The 22,652-nt window shown below is 40.1% G+C and overlaps 1 protein-coding gene across 4 annotated transcripts in view; it reads right to left on the minus strand.

Moving 5' to 3' along the window:
- Positions 1 to 22,652, minus strand: part of CBR4 (carbonyl reductase 4) — a 44,860-nt gene that overhangs the window by 20,246 nt on the left and 1,962 nt on the right. For all 4 annotated transcript variants that reach the window (XM_088448051.1, XM_088448060.1, XM_088448043.1 and 1 more), the window contains exons 2-3: positions 18,436 to 18,577; positions 17,205 to 17,322 (exon numbers count right to left, since the gene is read on the minus strand). In XM_088448051.1, coding sequence (XP_088304177.1) covers positions 17,205 to 17,322; positions 18,436 to 18,577 — 260 coding nt within the window. The remainder of the gene's footprint in view (positions 1 to 17,204; positions 17,323 to 18,435; positions 18,578 to 22,652) is intronic.

The following is a 22,652-nucleotide window of genomic DNA, read 5'->3' on the forward strand; positions in this document are numbered from 1 at the left end:
GAACAGGCACAGCCAATGCTCCTTTATAGATACAGTTTGTAGGACACATTTACTCTAATAGGGCTGTAGGTCCCTTTGTGGTCTGCAGGACATCTGCGCCAAAAAAAAAAAGCAAACTTGGCTGAATTTAAAATGCACATATATTTTTTTCTGTGCCCCTATCATAAGGAAAAAAAAAATTAAACAGGAATGGAGGAGTGTGGACCGGACATAGTTATGGGCCAGGAGGCAGACAGAATGCTGGCCAGCCACTCTGATTGTGACCGGGGAGCATCCTCTGTCTGCCTCCTGTCTGCGGGCAGTGATGCTTGTGTCTGTAGGTGCCAATGACAGCAGCAGGGTGTGTTGAGTGGTTAGAGGAAGTCCTGGTAGCTCAGCCCTTCTACCCGTAGAGTCGCTACTACCAGCAGCAGTCTTTGCTGCACTCACCCGGTCAGCCTGTCAGCAGAGCTGTAGCTACATATTTTATCACCCTGGGCGAGAGAGAGCACCGGCTCTTTAGAAAAAATAGCTACAGTATATGAATTTTTACTTTACCGTTCTACTTTTCATGATGGCTGAAGAATGAATCAGTGGTCTTGTCCTCTGAGCTGAGACAGAGCAGGTGGTAAATGTCTTCTTCTGCCAAGGTGAACTTCAATCTGGGGTGCATAGAAGGATAAATACTTTCTGTGTGGGAAAAAAATCTTATATGTGCTAATGCTAGGATGTCACCCGAAGGAGGACAATATTACACACCAGGGGATGTTATTCAACAGAATCAGTTTATAAAGAGGCATGTGGAGAGTTCAGATGGCAAAAAAGTGGCACGTGAGTAGGTCTGAGAGGCATTTAAGTGTGGTAAAAAATTTAAATATAAAATAAAAAATAGAGGAATATGCCATATTGTCTAAAGGTGGGTACACACTGACTATGTGTACCCAGACAATGTGTCGGCCCAACGGGCTGACATATCGTACTGCGGGTACACATTAGAGCGCTGTAATGAACGATGGAACGTTTCCTCTTTCATTAACATGTATGGATATTGTCAGGATTAATATGCAGCACATCAAACCTGATGACACGATACCACGGGAGCGGGGATAATGTGCACACACACTGCACAATATGTCGTTACGATTTGGCTAAATCATGACAATATCATCTCAGTGTTTACCCAGCTTAAATGACAATTACAATGTACAAAAGGAGATTGTGCTGAACAAACAGGCAATGTAGTGACCATATGAACAAATGGCTGAACTGTCTTAAACATTAAAACACATAATAATAATAATAAAAAGACACATAGGAAGGAAAGCCACCAAGCGTGTGCATCTTTAAATACAGAAATAAACACTATCGGCACTCCTGATTTCATAAAAAATATATACTGTTTTAAAGAAGATACATTATAAAATGCTGACATCAAGCTTTTTATAACATATCCTTTATATCAAAACTGGAGAGAGTTGATCATGTTATTTCTTTTATTACAGTTGCACACCCTAGTTTGTTACACATATATATGTAATAAACTCCACCATTCCTTCCCAAATATGTTTTTAATTATTTTATGCCCCACTCCATCCCGTATATATTATATTTAATATACTCTTTCCGTATACATATTTTATAGTTTATACCCATCACCTTCGGCTTCCAATCTTTATATAGTTTATACCCATCATCTCCCCTACTCCTTATTTTATATCCATCACCTCCCAGGCCTTATATAATTTATACCCATTACCTCCCAGCCCTTATATAATTTATACCCATCACCTCCCAGCGATTATATAATTTATACCCATCACCACTCAGCTCTTATATAATTTATACCCATCACCACTCACCCCTTATATAATTTATACCCATCACCACTCACCCCTTATATAAATTATACCCATCACCACTCAGCCCTTATATAATTTATACCCATCACCTCCCAGCCCTTATATAATTTATACCCATCACCTCCCAGCCCTTATATAATTTATACCCATCACCACTCAGCCCTTATATAATTTATACCCATCACCACTCAGCCCTTATATCTTTTATACCCATCACCTCCCAGCCCTTATATAATTTATACCCATCACCTCCCAGCCCTTATATAATTTATACCCATCACCTCCCAGCCCTTATATAATTTATACCCATCACCTCGCAGCCCTTATATAATTTATACCCATCACCACTCAGCCCTTATATAATTTATACCCATCACCACTCAGCCCTTATATAGTTTATACCCATCACCTCCCAGCCCTTATATCTTTTATACCCATCACCTCCCAGCCCTTATATCTTTTATACCCATCACCTCCCAGCCCTTATATAATTTATACCCATCACCTCACAGCCCTTATATAATTTATACCCATCACCACTCAGCCCTTATATAATTTATACCCATCACCACTCAGCCCTTATATAATTTATACCCATCACCTCCCAGCCCTTATATCTTTTATACCCATCACCTCCCAGCCCTTATATCTTTTATACCCATCACCTCCCAGCCCTTATATAATTTATACCCATCACCTCCCAGCCCTTATATATTTTATACCTATCACCTCCCAGCCCTTATATAATTTATACCCATCACCACTCAGCCCTTATATAATTTATACCCATCACCACTCAGCCCTTATATAGTTTATACCCATCACCTCCCAGCCCTTATATCTTTTATACCCATCACCTCCCAGCCCTTATATCTTTTATACCCATCACCTCCCAGCCCTTATATAATTTATACCCATCACCTCACAGCCCTTATATAATTTATACCCATCACCACTCAGCCCTTATATAATTTATACCCATCACCACTCAGCCCTTATATAATTTATACCCATCACCTCCCAGCCCTTATATCTTTTATACCCATCACCTCCCAGCCCTTATATCTTTTATACCCATCACCTCCCAGCCCTTATATCTTTTATACCCATCACCTCCCAGCCCTTATATCTTTTATACCCATCACCTCCCAGCCCTTATATAATTTATACCCATCACCTCACAGCCCTTATATAATTTATACCCATCACCACTCAGCCCTTATATAATTTATACCCATCACCACTCAGCCCTTATATAATTTATACCCATCACCTCCCAGCCCTTATATCTTTTATACCCATCACCTCCCAGCCCTTATATATTTTATACCTATCACCTCCCAGCCCTTATATAATATCCTAACGCATTTCTCTGCCTGTGGTAGTCTGGCAGTTTCCTCAGAGGGAAAGGATATCCTATATTCTCACCATCCACAGTCTACCACCTAACAGGACTGCTCAGACCCCCACGAGCTGTCTCTGTCCAGCCTGACCGGCTTTTAATTAGCCGCTACTTTCCTTGAATCAAGGGACTGCTCAGACTTTTACGAGCTATTTCTATCTAGCCTGACTGGCTAATCCGTCAGCCGCTGCATCCCCTATATCTAGGGTGAGCTGCTTCGCATCAGCTTCACCCGTCCTGCTCGCGGTGTGACCAGGAAGAGCTAGGACTGCATTTCACGCTCCACTACCTACGGACCAGCTCAGGCTGAGCATTACCCTTCCACCGCTACCTTCCTTCCTAAGGCCATCTAGAGCGGCATTCCGGACACTGCCTGCCACGAGAGGACGGGACCAGGAGGAATACTGACCGAGTGACACCGAGACCGGTCTGGTAATTTTCATTCATCAGCTAAGTACTGGATCCAATATCCATTTATATTCTAGTCATCTCATTCATCTGGGTTAACCCTCGTCTATTTTTTTTATACACTGGAACACTTTTTTTCACTACAGTGCAAGCACAATAGTCAGGATAGCACTGGTTCATAGAATTTTCACTAATCTACCACCATTTTCTGGAATGGAAATCATCTTTTTATGATTGGACACTCATGATCCTATACAGGTCACTTACAACAACAGCACTTAATACCTTCTAAACCACGGACACTACTCATATGGTAACATTGCTGTTGTTCATATACCTAATTGTATGAGACTTAGCTTCTATCTGTACATATGTGCAATATATATTTTATGTTCTCTTATATGTGATTTTTATTTTTATACTCATCAATTGCTATTAAATGTTTTATGATCTCTATCAGCGCTCCCTTCCTTTCTATTCCTTATATATTTTATACCCATCACCTCCCAGCCTTTATACCTTTTATACCCATCACCTCCCAGCCCTTATATAATTTATACCCATCACCTCCCAACCCTTATATAATTTATACCCATCAGTGATCACCTCCCCCACTTATATATCTTTTATACCCATCATCTCCCATATATTTTCTGTACAACAGTCCCCCCCTTAATATATTTTCAGCACCGTTTTAACTTACATTTCAGCAGACAGACTGTGGCTTGATGTGTTTCCTCCTGCATAGGATGTTCCAGGGCAGGCGCTCCACTCTGCACCATTGATCTGAGCCAGGGACAGCCAGGACCGTTGCACGCCGCCCTGCCTCTCAGAGAGGGATCCTGTAACTGTCACCACGGCTGTGAAGAGGAGGAGGGCCCCAGCTGACCAGGAAGGAGTCGGTGCGAGCCGGAGAGAACAGCAACAACATGCTGCCGGAGCTCCCGGTCCTGGAGCGCTCAGCAAGTGCCTATGGGAGCTGCTGCTGGGCATGCGCAGCAGCCCTCCCGTGGCGCGGCCATTATACTTCTAGTATAGAACTGCTGCCAGATTAGAGCTCAGCGGAGCTCCAATCGCGGTAGCGTCCATCTAGGAATTGTAAGCCGGCCCGCAGATGGGAGCATGGGACCAGGCCAGCGGGAAATAGCCCGCTGTTCCGGTGGCCCAATCCACCCCTGTACTACATATTAAATAATAATAACCATGGTAATAACAGCAGATGCTGTCCGATCTTATTCATTGAACAACTGTAAAGGTGCCCACACATATACCGATGTGCTCACGATACGATTTTATGGCCAATTTCCTCATTTCACGGGAGCTCCCTTGCCATCGTGATCACGATTTTGGAAAAAAGACACCCAATCTGTCTTACGATCTCACGATCTATCGGATCGTACGCATCGTGAGATTGGCCATAACAAATCGTGAGTTGAAAAAAAAAAAAAAACAGGCTCTTGACTATTGGAGGGAAATTTAAATAGCCATAACAATGGGAGGGGCTAGCTTGGGAGTATAAAAATAGCAGGCACCCTAAACTCTGTGTACATTCTGCTCTGCTACTAGATGAGGCTAGGTGTATTCCTGCTGAATCCTGTACATTGCTACTGTGCTCTTTGTATTTGGCTTGCCTTATACAAAGTTTATTCTTGTTAATAGTAAAATAGCCGCACAGACTAATTGTTTTAATTGTCCTTCCCAAATAATAAATTAAATATCTAACATTCTTATCTTTATATTTATTGGGAGGTGCTCCCAGGAATAAAACATCACAATAGATAAGCAAAAGAAGAGCAAAGTATTCCTATAACGGGGCACACACAGACTAATCTAAATGAAAAAACAGTAATAAATGACCCAACAAAAGAAATTATATGAATAAATTAAAATATAACTTTTATTAATTACTTATAAAATATATAGGCGAAAATATAATATGTGTATAAAATTACAATACATATATTGTTTACCACTAAACCTTAATGTGTCAGAATTATTGACGTTAAATTGCACACACGTCACTATCCCTTATTATATGTGAGTCGATCTACATTCTATCCACTGTGATGCTAGATTGTACTAGTATGGTATACGTAAAATATCCTGATAATCAATCAAGTGTGAACCACCCTATAGTTCGTGATATCATGGTATCATTATTGCAAGTAAATAGATATATGTACCATGTCACTATATGCATTTCATATGTTATTCATCCGGATACAGATTGCCGCTGAGCAGCATCAGGATTAAACTTGATGGATTATCCACATATTTGCAAGAGTAGGTATTAAGGTATGTAATTAACTAATTAACAATGTCACAATTAACAATCTGACGCCATACAGCGCTCAGAGTAAATATTAAAGCTATAAAAATAGCTAGTTTACAATGTCACAAATAATACTCTGATGCCAGGTAGCGCTCAGAGTAAATATTAAAGCTGTATAAGTAGTTAGCAAACAATGTCACAATTGACACTTTGACGCCACACAGCGCTCAAAGTAAATATGTATATGTAACTAGCTGACAATGTTACTATTGACACTCTAACGCTGTACAACGCTTAGAGTGTATAATGACATATATAATTGTGCAATCCGCTATTCTTATTGAGAGACATACAAGTATCTTTCATATTGTAACACATGCAATAGTTATCAATTATCTCATCCCTCTATGGTTGTTAAATCACCTACATTGTTGCTACATAGGCAGTGTGTAACTCTGCCCAAACAGTTCATTTATTATCAAGGGATATTCTCTCTCATTCACTACCCTTGTAATCAATTATGACTTCCTCGTTAGTCTCTGCTGCTAATATTCACAGCATTATTCTGCCTGGTTCAATATCTCTTTACTAAGCAGTCACCTCTGTCAACTCAGCTGACAAATCTTATCCGTGATTCAAATTTTTTACATGATGTTCACACAGATTTATCACTCTCAGTAGATTAGTATGGGGACAGCTATGTTGATGAATGGTATTAGTCTGCCCTCCCTTATGTAGTTAACAAACCCCATACATGATTACCACATCTATTCTTATATGCAGTGTAACTCTGCCCAAACAATGCACTATTCTGATGAGAATAATCTCTCTTGTATCACTGTTCTATGTAGTAAGATGTGATCACCCTGCTAATCTCTGCTGTTATAACAGCCGAAGTTGCTCTGCTGGGACCGGCATTCCTCTATTATGCAGTCACTCATTTAGCTATGCGCCCCGCAGTTAGCACAACACATCGGCGGTTAGTATCACACTTAATATTCACATAGATTCTGTTTTAGTTTAACGTGGAAACATATATATTGAATTAAAATTAACAGACCACGCTATGCATCGCGTGTCTGTACATTCCTAATGCGCGTTTCGCCCATCGGCTTAGTCAGGGGAGCAACCCGTTCTCAGGGCTGCCTAAAGCTATATCCTGGTCTCCCCCCAATCACCACAGAGTTCTCTGATTGACATCCCTTGTAACCAATGGGTACCTCCTATCAGTATTCCCCTTGGTTATTCAGTACTCCATGTCAAACTTAAAATATAAACAAAGGATTAAAATGTGAATAACCTATCTGGTTTTCTCTTAATTTACTTGGGATACAAACACTCAATTTGATGTATAAGCAAATTAGACTGGATCAAGTTAATATCATATAATTACTTATATTGATAAGAAAATAAATAGATGGCAATGATATCTAAAACCACCAATACATAAATTCATTTATAAAATCATTATCTTAATTAGAAAATCCAAATTGAAACTAATAAAGTGCTCATTATTTTTTCTACATCTTGTGAGCAAGATGTAATAAGTTATGGACCTATCCATAAATAAAAGTGATAAAATCTAATCTAATATATATAATATAATGTGATTAATTAAGTGACATAAAAAACAAAATAGAATCAAAAAAGTGAAATAATGTGAAATAAAATTATTAATCCCAAAACTAGACTATAAATTCTCCAAACATCAATGTCCAGTATCATATCTATAGTGTACTATAGATAATTATATAACATAAAAAACCTCAAAAAATTTATCAACTATATACCATCAAGTGAGACAAAATTGATAGTCCAAAATCTAGACTATTATCTAAATACTAACCCTCATATTATCGTGAAAAAATATTTATTATATATAAAAATATTGCCATAAAACTTAAACATAATAAATAAATAAATAAATAGAAATACATCCAGATCTACTATAGTTATTAAAGGGTATTATGATGATTGTTGATTTTACTTAAGGAACACCCCATAATTGATGTTGTCATTCAAACCCATTGGTTGCAACCCTCCTAGTAGAAAAATCCAGTGGCTTTCTCTTTTTAGCAATTCTTGTGTTATATCCCCACCTCTTATTCCAAGATGTACTCGCTCCACACCGAATACTTTCATATATCTTGGATCACTTTGATGTCGATCATAGAAATGTTTTGCTACTGTAGTTAGTTGTTTAAACTTCCCTAGATCTGAACCAGAGTTCCTAATATTTCCTGCATGTTCGAGTACCCTTTGTTTCAGGGGTCTTGATGTCATACCTACGTATCGTTTCTCACATGGACATGTGATACAGTAGATTACCCCAACAGTGTTACAATTTATGTAGTCTCGTATTTTATGCATTCTGTTATATTTATCCTTAAACTCTGTTGTTCGTTTCATGTAGTTGCAGGATTTGCAACCTGCACACTGAAAAGTTCCTTCAGCCACTGCTTTCCTCTCTCTTCTACTACTGAAATGGCTCCTAACCAATTTGTCTTTTAAGTTGGCTGATCGTCTCCAACTTATTGAGGCTTTAGGTCCCAGGGCATGAGCAAGATCCTCATCCAACCTAAGTATTGACCAATGTTTATGTATTATATGTTGAATGTGTTGCCACTCTGTACAGAAATCCCCCACAAACCGAATAACTTCTGGTTCATTCTTTTTAACCCGGTTAGAGTATAGTAAAGAATTTCTATTCTGCTGAGTGGCCTCATATCTTGCTTTCTTAATAGCCCTGTTACTGTATCCCCTCTTGAGTAAACGCAATCGTAATTCCTCAGATCTGATAGCAAATGATTGGGGGTCCGAACAGTTCCTCCTCAGATGTAAAAATTCGCCTTTAGGTATACCTTTAAGGACCGGTGGAAAGTGTGCACTAGTGTTATGTAGCACACTATTTGTCGCTGTTGGTTTCCTGTATAAATCTGTCGCGATTTTTCCATCTTCCATCCTACGTATTTTGAGATCCAAAAAATTCACCTCTACCTCACTCACTTCATAGGTGAGTTTAAGATTCAAGTTGTTCTCATTTAAAAGGCTAATGAATGTTCTAAATTTCTCTTGAGGACCATCCCACACTATAATAATAGAGGAATGCCGGTCCCAGCAGAGCAACTTCGGCTGTTATAACAGCAGAGATTAGCAGGGTGATCACATCTTACTACATAGAACAGTGATACAAGAGAGATTATTCTCATCAGAATAGTGCATTGTTTGGGCAGAGTTACACTGCATATAAGAATAGATGTGGTAATCATGTATGGGGTTTGTTAACTACATAAGGGAGGGCAGACTAATACCATTCATCAACATAGCTGTCCCCATACTAATCTACTGAGAGTGATAAATCTGTGTGAACATCATGTAAAAAATGTGAATCACGGATAAGATTTGTCAGCTGAGTTGACAGAGGTGACTGCTTATTAACGAGATATTGAACCAGGCAGAATAATGCTGTGAATATTAGCAGCAGAGACTAACGAGGAAGTCATAATTGATTACAAGGGTAGTGGAATGAGAGAGAATATCCCTTGATAATAAATGAACTGTTTGGGCAGAGTTACACACTGCCTATGTAGCAACAATGTAGGTGATTTAACAACCATAGAGGGATGAGATAATTGATAACTATTGCATGTGTTACAATATGAAAGATACTTGTATGTCTCTCAATAAGAATAGCGGATTGCACAATTATATATGTCATTATACACTCTAAGCGCTGTACGGCGATAGAGTGTCAATAGTAACATTGTCAGCTAGTTACATATACATATTTACTTTGAGCGCTGTGTGGCGTCAAAGTGTCAATTGTGACATTGTTTGCTAACTACTTATACAGCTTTAATATTTACTCTGAGCGCTACCTGGCATCAGAGTATTATTTGTGACATTGTAAACTAGCTATTTTTATAGCTTTAATATTTACTCTGAGCGCTGTATGGCGTCAGATTGTTAATTGTGACATTGTTAATTAGTTAATTACATACCTTAATACCTACTCTTGCAAATATGTGAATAATCCATCAAGTTTAATCCTGATGTTGCTCAGCGGCAATCTGTATCCGGATGAATAACATATGAAATGCATATAGTGACATGGTACATATATCTATTTACTTGCAATAATGATACCATGATATCACGAACTATAGGGTGGTTCACACTTGATTATCAGGATATTTTACATATACCATACTAGTACAATCCAGCATCACAGTGGATAGAATGTAGATCGACTCACATATAATAAGGGATAGTGACGTGTGTGCAATTTAACGTCAATAATTCTGACACATTAAGGTTTAGTGGTAAACAATATATGTATTGTAATTTTATACACATATTATATTTTCGCCTATATATTTTATAAGTAATTAATAAAAGTTATATTTTAATTTATTCATATAACAAAGTTTATTCTACCTGCAAGTGTGTGCTACCTACCTGCATTCTATCCTGTTCCTGAATTCTGTACTGATGCGTCCCCATCAGTATAAAGTGTTGGTCGCTGAAGCCGGGGTCCGGGAGATTAGGAAGAGGGCCCAGCGAAGAAGGACGAGAGCATGCTGGACCAAGGAGTGGCTGCTACAAAGGGATACCCGCTCTCACATGTCCCTGCTGATAGAGATAAAGGAGAACAACCCGGAGGACTATCGGAACTACCTGCGCATGGATGACACCAGCTTCCAAGAATTGCTGCATCTGGTGACCCCCCACATAAGAGACAGGACACAAGGTGGCGGAGGGCAATCCCTGCTGAAGACAGACTGGTGGCTACCCTAAGGTACCTGGCTACAGGAAGGTCACTGGAAGACATAAAGTTTGGGACACTCATCTCACCTCAGTCCTTGGGCGTCATCATTCCGGAGACCTGCAAAGCCATCGTAAAAGTGCTACAGTACCAGTATTGCAAGGTAAGTTGAAATAAAACACCACACATTGGTTTCTTGTGTAAAGAAAAACATTTTTTTTATTCTTTTCTAAAACAAAGAAAAAAATAGCCTTCATTAAGTACAATGTGCACTGACCTGCAGGCAACTGAAAGTGTGCACTAAACTGTGTGCAAAATACTTTTTTATTACAACTTTACAAAAGAACATTATCACCAAATTTTATGAATCCCAATAGGTAGCCGGCTGTATGTGATAGGGTGGGTCAGACGCCAGTTTGAACAGGCCAATACACACATGGCACAAGTACACATTGTGGCCCCAGCTTCCAGCTATGTGTACTTGTGCCATGTGCGTAGTGACCTTGTTCAAATGGCGTCATCACCACCCTATCCCATGCAGCGAGCACCTATTGGAATTCCTAAAATTTGGTGATATTACAATATAGAAAAAATTTACATCTGTGTATATTGGGGCGACTCATCTGCTGCATCCAGCAGAGCATTATACAAGGTGGTGCTGGTGCTTGGGGTGCTTGGTGGGAGAGTAATATCTAACTGGGTAGGGGGGGGCGGACATACCTATTTGGGGCAGGGGAAAATAGCATTGGATCTGCAGTGTATGTCGAATTTGAGATATTTTTGCTCATACAGCGACTCAAGAGGTCGTAGTTTAACCTTAAAAAATTTTGTTGGATATCTACATCCAGATTTCTCAATGTGCTGTTCACATGAGCTGTGAAATCATCAATTGCATCTGGGGGTTTCTGCAGCAGCCGTTCTGCGTCCTTTCTGCCTTTCTTCTTTTGGGGTTGTTGCGAAGATGAGGGTCCAGGTGGAACTTGACTTTCCACTTGTGTGCTATTCTCCGGATCACTGTCGCCACCGAGCAGACTGAGGTCCGGTGTTGATGTTAAATCAGGGTCTTGGGTGGGAGTCTATATAGGGAAAAAAGATATAAAAAATATTATAGTCATGTTTTAACATCTTTTTTCCTATTTTTACAGTTTCCTAACACCGTGGAGGAGTGGACCAGCATCGCGAAAGATTTTGAACAACGTTGGAATTTCCCTAACTGCGGAGGAGCCATCGATGGGAAACACATCCGCATCAACCCACCTGCCAACACCGGATCATATTACTACAACTACAAAGGATTCTTCAGCATCGTTCTCATGGCAGTGGTGAATGCCAACTACGAATTTCTGTTTGTGGATGTCGGCAAGAATGGGCGTGCTTCGGATGGTGGGTCCTTCAAAAAGACGGCTTTCTACCAGAGACTCGCCAACAAAACCCTCAACCTGCCCTCACTGGACCAGACAAAGCACGGCCTAAATTACGTTTTCGTTGCAGACGAGGCTTTTGCATTACATGAACATGTGATGAAGCCATTTGCACACAGGGGCCTGACCAGAGAGAAAAGGATATACAACTACCGTCTATCCCGGGCACGGCGCATTGTGGAAAATGCATTTGGAATAATGAGCAACCGCTTCCGCATTTTCCACACCACCATCAATCTCCATGTGGAGAAGATAGACTGGGTCGTGATGGCGTGCAGTGTGATGCACAACTTTCTGCAAAGAAAATCTACTCAACGAGGACCAGTCCCAGCTAGACCAGAAGATGTAGGACCCCTGGAGGACATTGAACATTTGACATCTGTGTCTGCACCAACAACTACAACAACATCCACCGCACGTGCCAAAGAAGTGAGGGAGGAGTACATGACCTATTTCAATGGACCAGGTGCTGTACCATGGCAGGAGGACTATCTGTGAACTACTGACTAAATTGGACATTTGGGATTTAACAACAAAAACATTAAGGATTTTGGTTTAAACTGTGTCACTACTTACCAAGACTTCTGCAACCTCCTCATCTCCCTCACGTTCATACATCAAGATGATTGATTCCCTTTGAGGCTCTTGTTCACTGATGATTGACATCATTTGGTAGTACCACAGCGCAGGAGTATATATTTCATCTGTAGCCGCTCATGATTTTTTGGAGTCATCCACCTTCTTTTTTTCTTTGATGTATACTGTCCTGAGATTTTGTATCTTTTGCCGTACAGTTTTCAGGTCTGCATCAGATATGTATTTTTTTGTATACACCAAAAGTTCCTCGAGTGCGGCCAACTTCTGTGACTTATTGTGGTACTTCCGAGAACTGATCTTCCACAGACAGACTTTCGAGTGCAGGATTTCAATGAATCCTGTAACAAATTCACGTTCTGAATCCATGGACATTATCTATGAATAAGAAAAAAAAGGACATTTAAATATTTGTGTATATAGTTTTGTAAAATGTAATGTTGTTATAGTTCACATTTTTAATGTTTTAATATTTTCTTTTTACAGGTTTTTAAAGGTTTGTTATGGTATTCTAATCATGTTTTCTTTTACAGGAATGTTATGTGTTTATTGCTTGGTAATATAATGTCTTTCTTTGTTTGACAGTATGGGTTTTCCACCTTTGGGCCTGTCGTTGTGGTAGAACTACGGATCCCAGGATTCCCTAAAAACAGTTTCAAAGGTGGGTGGCAGGTCATCCTGGGATCTGTAGTTCCACAACAGCTGGAGACCGAAAGGTAGAAGACCCCCAGCTTTAAATAATGTGTGTTTTTAAATGTAATGTATGGTGTTTTTTTTGTAAAAAACGTGTTTATTTATTTATTTGAGGTATTACACACATTGGTGGGCAGTGGGAGTTCATGCATGACCCAGCCACCGCCCGCCTCAATACGGCGGGCTGTGGCTGGGTCATGCATTTATTGCCTGGGGGCATACATTGGTGGGCAGTGGGGAGCACATATTGGTGGTCAGTGTGGTTGCATTTAAACTGTACAAATACTCACCAAATATCCAACAAAACAAATATCCAGTGTGCAGGCTCCCAAAGTGCGACTGACTTGCTCCATACATGATGCTGCAAAAGATGGCGATGGGGCGTGTCCAGGCTTCTGTCAGTCAAATTCTGCATTGTGTGATGAATCGTACGATTCATCGTGAGGAAAAAAACCCTCACGATCGGCATCCATCGTGTTCATGGTTGGCTAATCTGCCCTACAGCACGGCATATCAGAAGATGCGATATATACGACTAGCGGGGACGCGCATCGGCATCGTGCTCGTGAGTATAAACTCACGATTTGTACTTTTTTTACCCGATTCGTCGTCACGATTCGTCGAAATCGGCCAAATCGTGTAAAATGTCGCTATGTGTGTGGGCACCTTAAAGGATGCGTTTGTCTGTTCCCTGGTTTATCCTACACCATAGTCCGCAAATTACATAAATGATCCTGCTTGCTACTTCTGGGTGTAAATGTGCTGTATTCAATCCTTTTATCATACTTATATCTTATGTATGTATCACATTTGTATGGACTTCTCGGCAATCATGGTTTATGAGATAACCATAATACTTTCTGTTAACAGTAACTATTGTGTTCAGCAATTTCATTGACCAAAAATGTAAAAAAATTCTACCCACTTAATATAGTGAAGCAACCCGCTTCCTTCCAACTGGCATAACCATGGGTTTCCATGTCCTGGACCACTTGCATCCTAGATATCTCCACCTTCCTCAGTAACCATCATTTCTCACTATGATAGGGCCATCAACCAGGGGTACAAGGCACAGGTGTCCAATCAGTGCTGACTGAACTGCACCAAGCAGGGGATCAATGGAAAGCTCACCTGGGTTTCTTCAGTCATGAAGACATGCCCTTTAGGGCAGAGGCAGAATTGGGTATTGTGGGAACTGAGGGTGGACACAGACCTGGGAGCCCTGTAAATATACAGGTGGAGTCTCCTATATCCAAAATACTTGGGGTATTTTGGAAAGGGACCCAAATCTAAACACAGAATGCATTTATGTTTCATTTTTAACATTATTATATTCTTTGTAACCTTTTGTACATAAGCTTTGAAGAAATTTTTGAATTAAATATTAATTCTAGTTCTGGATCTGTGTTTTAATGACCCAAGGCCTCATATGGCTCATGTCACCTACTTTTCTAAGTATTAATAATTGTGTATGCAGGTGAGAGCATAAGCTCACCTCATGCTTTAGCATTATATTCTTCTTCTGCTGGTGGCAGTTACCAGGTTTAGTTACCACACGTGCTGAGGTAACCTGTGAAAGTCATGGGCGGCGATTCTCAGATTGGCGTATCTTGAAGGTCGGCCCGTAGGACTGAGACAATTGGTAATAATATACACCTTATACAGACAGCCTGCAGGTCATTTTATACATTATATTCAATCATTTTGTGTCTCAAACTAATTTTGTGTACATAAATGAAATTAATTTGTTTCATATACAATACACCTTACACACAGCCTGAAAGTAATTCTATACAATATTTTTAATAATTGTGTGCCTTGAATAAAGTTTGTGTACTTTGAGCCATCAAAAAGCAAAGGCTTCACTATCTCAGTCATGTTAAAAAAATTCTGTATTTCGGAATATTTAGATATGGGAGACCCAACCTGTACCAATTAGGAGAAGGGTTTCCCCTGATAATAAATTTTGGTGTATTTTATTACAATGTTGCCAGCTGCAAAAACAGATACAGAGTCTAATTCTGAGTTGCATGCAATACTGATGTTCATAGTTGAGCAGTTGTTTGCAATTGCGCTTGCGCAGAAAAGTGATGGCCATTCATGGGCGGTGACTGGGAGGTGGTTAGTAGGGCACGCAAAAAAGGGCTGTTCAGTGGCGTATTATGGAAGTGTCGTGGGCGTGTCAATACAAACGGCTGCATTCACAAACGCACAGCAACAAGGACAGGAGGCCATGGTCAGAGGTGCAATTTTCGATGGTGCGACCGATAGTGGCGTATACATACATTTACAAACAGGCGACCGTTCACTTTTACATGCGACTCAGAATCAGCCCGACAAAGTGTAGGCTCAATTACAAAGCCTGTCAGTGTACACATACCTGATGTTGAGCCTACAGAATATATAAAACAAATTACATTAACCAGCAGTTTTCACCTCACTGCCCCCACCCTAGATCAGTGGATGAATAAAATGTAATAACTCCCATGTAAGAAACTTTGTCGCAATTAATTATCTGGTACTTTCCACCAGAGCCACATGTTTTTGTGTCAGCAGGGAAGTGTTGCCAGACATCAGACCAGTAACCAACCTAACATGAACAGACCTAACATGAACAGAAGAGAATATTGGTAGTTACAATGTGCAACTTTCTTGCCACAATATCTTACAGGTTGCATACCCTCCCTTCTGTATGTGCTTTTCCTGCTTTAGGCACAGCTTTGAAAAGGGAACTATGGCACCATCTACAGAAGTAAGGTGTACATACCTCCCAACTGTACCAATTAAAGTGGGTCAGTCCAGATATGAGGGACCTGCCCTGCCATCTCGTTCGCAAAGACCTCTTGTCCCACAGATCAGATATTTGGGGGTCGAACCTATTCACTGCTGATCTACATAACACAGGTGCTGTGAACTCATGCACTTGCCACTAGGGTGTGCAGCAATGAATGGGTCTTTTGAGAGGAGTGTAGGGGGCTAAGGGGCGGCCTATAACTTCAGGTGTGCTAGGCATGTGTCAGGCTCTGTGACCACATTACCATAGTGATGTGGCTACACACCCTTAAGCTGGGTACACATTTAACAATGTGTACCCAGCCGACCTATTGTGGGACGGGACCCGGCGGGGGTCCCAGCATCGGCTAGTGCATACACACTCACCAAGTGCATACACACTTGCCGGTGTCGGAAGCGACAGTGGGCACCATGCTGCATTGGGCATGCAGCTCCGACGAGCAATGTCAGTGACATTGAGGGTACACACTAGACAATGTGCCCGACATGTCGTCTGATCCGGCCGGATCAGACGATATATCATCTAGTGTGTACCCGGCATTAGCTGTATATCCCGATTTGCAATACCTCAAACTTTGGGGTTTTGGTTATAAAAGTGCTAAAAGCCAGCAGGCTCAGTACTACCAGTTGTGAGAGGGAACCTAAAACCCTGAATGAATGACATAACATCACTAAAACAACGTTTTCAATATCCCCATGGTGCCCCCACATACACCGCCAGCCAATGACATTGAAAATGCAGTCAGCAATATTATACCACAGAAAAATGTGATGATACTGTGTACCATTAAGTACCATCAGAAAACAGCACGGTATAGAGTACCAAAAATGTACTCAGCAAACTGATTCCATTAATACAAAAAAATATTTTCAGTATAATGCACATAGGATTTTAGCGAACATCAAAAACTCTAAATCAGTATTACATATTCTAATAGTCTTTCAAAGGACAAGTATAGTGGCACAGTGGGTAATGTAGTCTAGTACAATTGGGTAGATGATATGTACAGTACATTACCTATTTATACCTGCTGCGTTAACCAGATAGTTAACATTGCCAAGATTTTTCCTAATCTCGTAAAATGTACGTTGAACATCTTGTTCTTCAGCGATATCACAGCTTAGAGCCAGGTGAGCTAGAAGACATAGCGTTCAGTAACAAATGAGAATTTAATTTTGTCAACTCAACATTAGCCTTTAAGCGCGATTAGTACTGTACTATATGGATTACAGTTCAATTACATCCATTAGCATAAACCCCATGATTTGCAATGTCCATTATAAAAGGTAAGTCTGTGACTGTGGCCTCAGAGGAACAGGGTGCACCCTAAATTGGCCTAATTTTCAATTCTGGAAAGTTAGGAGTAATGGATTACACTGATTTAAATAGGAAACTGCTCTTTGTTTACTGGAATCTTTATAAGCACTCAGGGCCAAATGTAATAGGGTGAGAGTTTAGCAGTAAACTCTCACATTGATCAAGTTTTATTTTCAAAATGGGAAAATATCTGGATGAGATTTAAATCGTGAGAGTTTTTTGAGTCTGAAAACCATGTTGGTTTTCTCTGTTGCTTTGTTCTCTCATTCTATTACATTGGCCGAGTTTAAAAAGTGTGAGAAAACTCTCACCCTATTACATTTGCCCTAAATGACTAATTTGCAGGCCTGTCTGATCTGCATTAGAGCTACTGGGAATGTACAAGCTCAATGTAATCTCTGTTCTGTTGGCTGGATGTAATATAGGCAATATCTGCCCATAACAATTCAAATATGAGCTCCCCTATATCTGACAATAATTACAGATTTCAGCAGAGGCTAATTAGAAAAGGGTGTTTGGAATGGTAATTCGGGACCCAGTGTGGGTGGCTAGACATCCCCTTTCAAGTGACGCAAGCATGACCCTGAAAAGGAGTAAAGATAGCGTTGGGAAGATGTTTATATTGTTAAATGCAAAATACTAGGAAGGATGTGGCTTCTGTTTGATATTAAAACATTTAGGGGTAGCAACGCTGCTTCATTCTAAAGAAAATTGATCTTAAAGTTGTATGGAGTGGATAGTGACTTGAATAATTAAACATATTTAAAAATAATGTCTAGTGAGGACTGGAAGCTTGAAAAATGCCCAGGACTAGCAATAGTTTCAGTTCCCTTTTATATATGAAATAGAATTAAGTGACTGAAAAACACCTCCTAAACCATAAATTCAAAAATCAATAGGCACCCTCTAAAGATGAATTATATTTACTAACCTCCAATCTCTTCAGCTGTGGCTTTGGCTACATCCAAATGTCTTGATATAACAGCCACCTTATGATCTCTTTGAACCAATAATTTTGCGACAGCTTTGCCTATCCCCCTGGACCCACCAAATACAGCAGAAATGTTGGCCATCTACGGGGAAAAAAAAAAAAAGTTTATTAGAACATGAAAAAAAAATGTAAACCACAGTTATACGTGAAGAAAGCACGGCCTGCATTTTCTATCATGTTGTTTTGTTGCCACTAATACCACTTTCAGATATAAAATCCCGGCTTCAGCCTGGCTCGGACCCGGGACACTGAGCACAGGTTGAAGCCGGACGACCCCTTTCACACAAAGGGGGACAACCCAGGTTATTCCTGGGTCGTCATCCATCACACCACACAGGGTCTTGATCTTATCTCCAAGCGCCACTGTCCCCGGCCAATCAATTTGTTTTAGGCGTGACCCGGGTCATCAAGATCCAGATCGCACCTTTCACACTTGAGCCGAGTCGTGGACCCGGGTTGCAAGTCCCGGGAAAAGCCCTGCTAGCTAGCAGGATCGCGGACCAAGACTGTCAACCCGGGTCGCACCTTTCAGACTAACGCCTGGGTTAATGCGAGTTCATGCGCAAAAACCCAGATTTTAGGCTTAAGTCTGAAAGGGGTACAGGTATTACTTCTACATGTCTGTAAATATCTGGCATATGCCTGTGATTTGTAACGTCAAAAGCACAATAATAAAAAACAGCTATGTGTAAACTGGTCGTACAATTAAGTACTCTATGCTTTGTCTACATGCTTAATTGTTCTGCACCGCCTTTTGTACTATCCTTTTAATTACTTTGTATTGACAGCAGGACTGATATGTAGATGTCTAAATGAAGAAATAGGGGGACTAGAGTGGTCCTGACTGGGTATTGCTGTACAGCCCAAAATGTGTGTACTCTGAAGTGACGATTTTAATGAGTGACTAAGTACTTTTCTGATCTAAAATGGTGTCACAGTGCCTTTTGCATTTAAAACCTCCCAGGCACTTGATTAAAAATGTAAAAAATAAAAAATAATGTTGGGTTGCTACTGCCCCTATCATCACCATCACTGTTTGCTTGTTGTATGGTGTCATAAATTCCACAGCACCAGGAGAGAGTTAAAGTCACCTAAGAACAGTGGCAGTAGTTATTTTCAATTGATCCGATGGACAACTGAACAATACATTGTTGCGACTGAACAGTAATCATCTGACGGACATGCAAATTGGAACAAAAACAAAGTTGTATCCGCACAGACTAATATTTTAAGCTTTAAATATGATTTTTCTTTCTCATCCAATGACTATTACCTTATTATGGAGGGGGTGCACCCAGAAACCAAATTGAAACAAAAGAACATGTGTTGCTATTATGAAGCACTCACAAAATCATATTATATATTAATATTATTCACTCACGATCTGGGATTCAAGAATAAAGGTTATTGCCCAAAAGTAAAATATAACTTCTATTAAATATCCTTAAAATAACAAGCAAGCAAAATATTAAAAATTGAGTATGAAAATTAATGTGTCTTTAGTGTGTTAATTCTGATATTTACATATGACCTCTATCCTTATTGTGTTAACTTAATTCCATATATAGAGGTCATGTAATTACTGGGTTCTGGAATATTCCTAGTGATCATATCAATTTGTCCTATATAGATCCTGGGATGTCAATATATTGTTGACTTGATTACTACAACAATAATCAATTAATAATATGGGTCCATATGTAAATTCGTCCAGCAGCTCCATAAGATCTGATGATTGGTGCTCCGATTTAAATGATCTGACATGCTGAAAGCATCCAACATCTTTTCCATAATCTAATGGTGTATGGCAACGATATTGGGTGTTGTCAGCAATGCATGTCAGATTGGGCTTTTGGTCTGACAGACATTTTAATCTAAAGGCCCCCACACAGGGCACGATTTATTAAACGATTTGGCCGCGTTTGACCGATTGGAACGACAAATCGTTTAAAAAGTGCCGGGTGTGGGCATGATAACGATTCCGATGCGTGCTCCTTGACCTGTCTTTGACGATTTGGCACACATCGTTTTGTGTGTGCACGATGGACGATATGTTGTCACTTTTATCGGCCACTCCCCTCCTCCATTTTGTACCAGCCGACGGAGAGACAGAAGATGCATTGTGCAGTTGTTTGCTGCCAAACGATACATCGTTAACGATTTGCTGTTGTTAATGAACCATCTATATCGTTTGCACAATAGTTCCATGTGTAGGCACAATATCGTTTGTCCGGGAGTGTTCAGGAGTTCAAGGGAAATCGCAAATGAGATTGGATTGTTTGCAAATCATACCGTGTGTGGGGGCCTTAATGGTGTATGCCCAGCATATAAGATAGATATACGTCAATATATACCTGTCTAATAAAGGTAACTATATTTTAAATAACTATAAACATGACATAATTCCAGCATCCCACATACTGAAGTAGATGGGTAATTTTGAAACTAAAAATGAAATTACAGCTATCTTGTTCTGTTTTACATGGGTGATTGAGTCACCAGTGCAGTCTATACTGTCTCATAACTATGGCCGGGTACACATTAGAACGACGATACCTTGTTCTGTCCTTCATTAAAATGCAGCACAGTCAATGAAACGATATTGTACAGTATATCGTCAAACAGGAGCACACAATTGTGTATACACATTAGATGATATATACACAATATCATTCTAATGGGCACACTGCTTAAGATGCAGTTAATAGTTTACTTATCACCATAATACAATGCTCTCAAATTTTGTTTTTCAAGTTTTATGTGTTTATCAAACCATTTTATATATACAAAAAAATTTCCTTATAGTCCATTATCTGCAAACTAAGGGCCTGATTCAGAGGCGCTCGCGCGCACTGGCCGACCATCGACCCACTTGCGAATGCTGTGCGCTAACAAGCGGGTCTGAATCAGGCCCTAAGTACATATATTTTATGAAGCAAATTTTACTTTGGGCTATTATGAGTTCAAACTCAGGCCTATAATGTATTCAAGATGTTCCTGTCTGTCCTAACACATTTAATTATTGCAATATACTACATTTACATAAAATAATAATAAAACTGGCTGTTATTTTATACAATATGACTCTAGCCAAATTTAATGCAATAATATAACTAAATAATTTTGACATGCACTCGTAATTAACTTCATAGTCTTCATTCTAGCACCCTGCACCTGTCAAAACCTGTGCTCTCTAGTACTTGTAGCACACTCTGCTGATACAATAAACTGCTGAGATTCAGCAGTTTGTGTGCTAGAAGCACCAGAGCAGAGTGACACCCCAGGCAGGAAAAAGGAACTGCATGGGTTTTAACAGGTGCAGGGTGCTAGAATGAACACTACAGTAAGCATACCTCCCAACATTTGAGTCTTCGAGGTGGGGAGCAAAAGGGGCATGGCCTATCAGCACGCCCCCTTTTACATCACTAATGGGCTTGCCCAGCATCTCCGAGATGCCCACGGGATTCCTCCCCGCACTGTGAATAGATGCCGCGCACATGCGCACGGCATCTATTCTCTCTCTGCTCACCCGCTGCTCTGCTATGCTGCGTGCTCTACCCAACTTCCTCCCCACCGTGGGACACTGCAGCCAGTGGGTCGGACAGCGGGACAGTCCCAAAAAACAGGACTGTCCAGCTGAATGCGGGACAGTTGGGAGGTATGCATTAAGTAGGTATTTTATTTCCACTTTGGTAATTAACAGAATGAGATTGTATAATTATACACAGTGACTTTTTTATATAAAGGTCACTAAACCTAGAATATTAGTTTGGTCATTAGGAAAACGTACTTTGTGGCATTTATAAAAGTAGAGTACAAGTAAAATACATTACTCTGACAAGGCTGCCCCCAGCAGGCACACACAACTTTTGGAGACATAAAAATAGTGATCAGTACATCAGTAAGAAGTTCCACACTGGCAGGAGTTTACTGCCATGGGTACATTTACTAAAAGTGCGTTTTGCTTTGAATACTATTGTCGTCGTCCCCCTGAGAGCAGTGAATACTGTTAGCACTAGACATCTGCCCTGCACGGTGTATAAAATCGGTACTGGCACTACTGTGCATGCATTTCAGTCATGTCCAATATGACATTTGTTAATAAATATTAAAAATTGGTGTAAAATACAGGAAAAACTAACATGAAGGAAAGGTCT

The sequence above is a fragment of the Taudactylus pleione genome, unplaced genomic scaffold, assembly GCF_031769625.1.
Source record: "Taudactylus pleione unplaced genomic scaffold, aTauple2 ptg000021l, whole genome shotgun sequence".
NCBI lineage: Eukaryota > Metazoa > Chordata > Amphibia > Anura > Myobatrachidae > Taudactylus > Taudactylus pleione.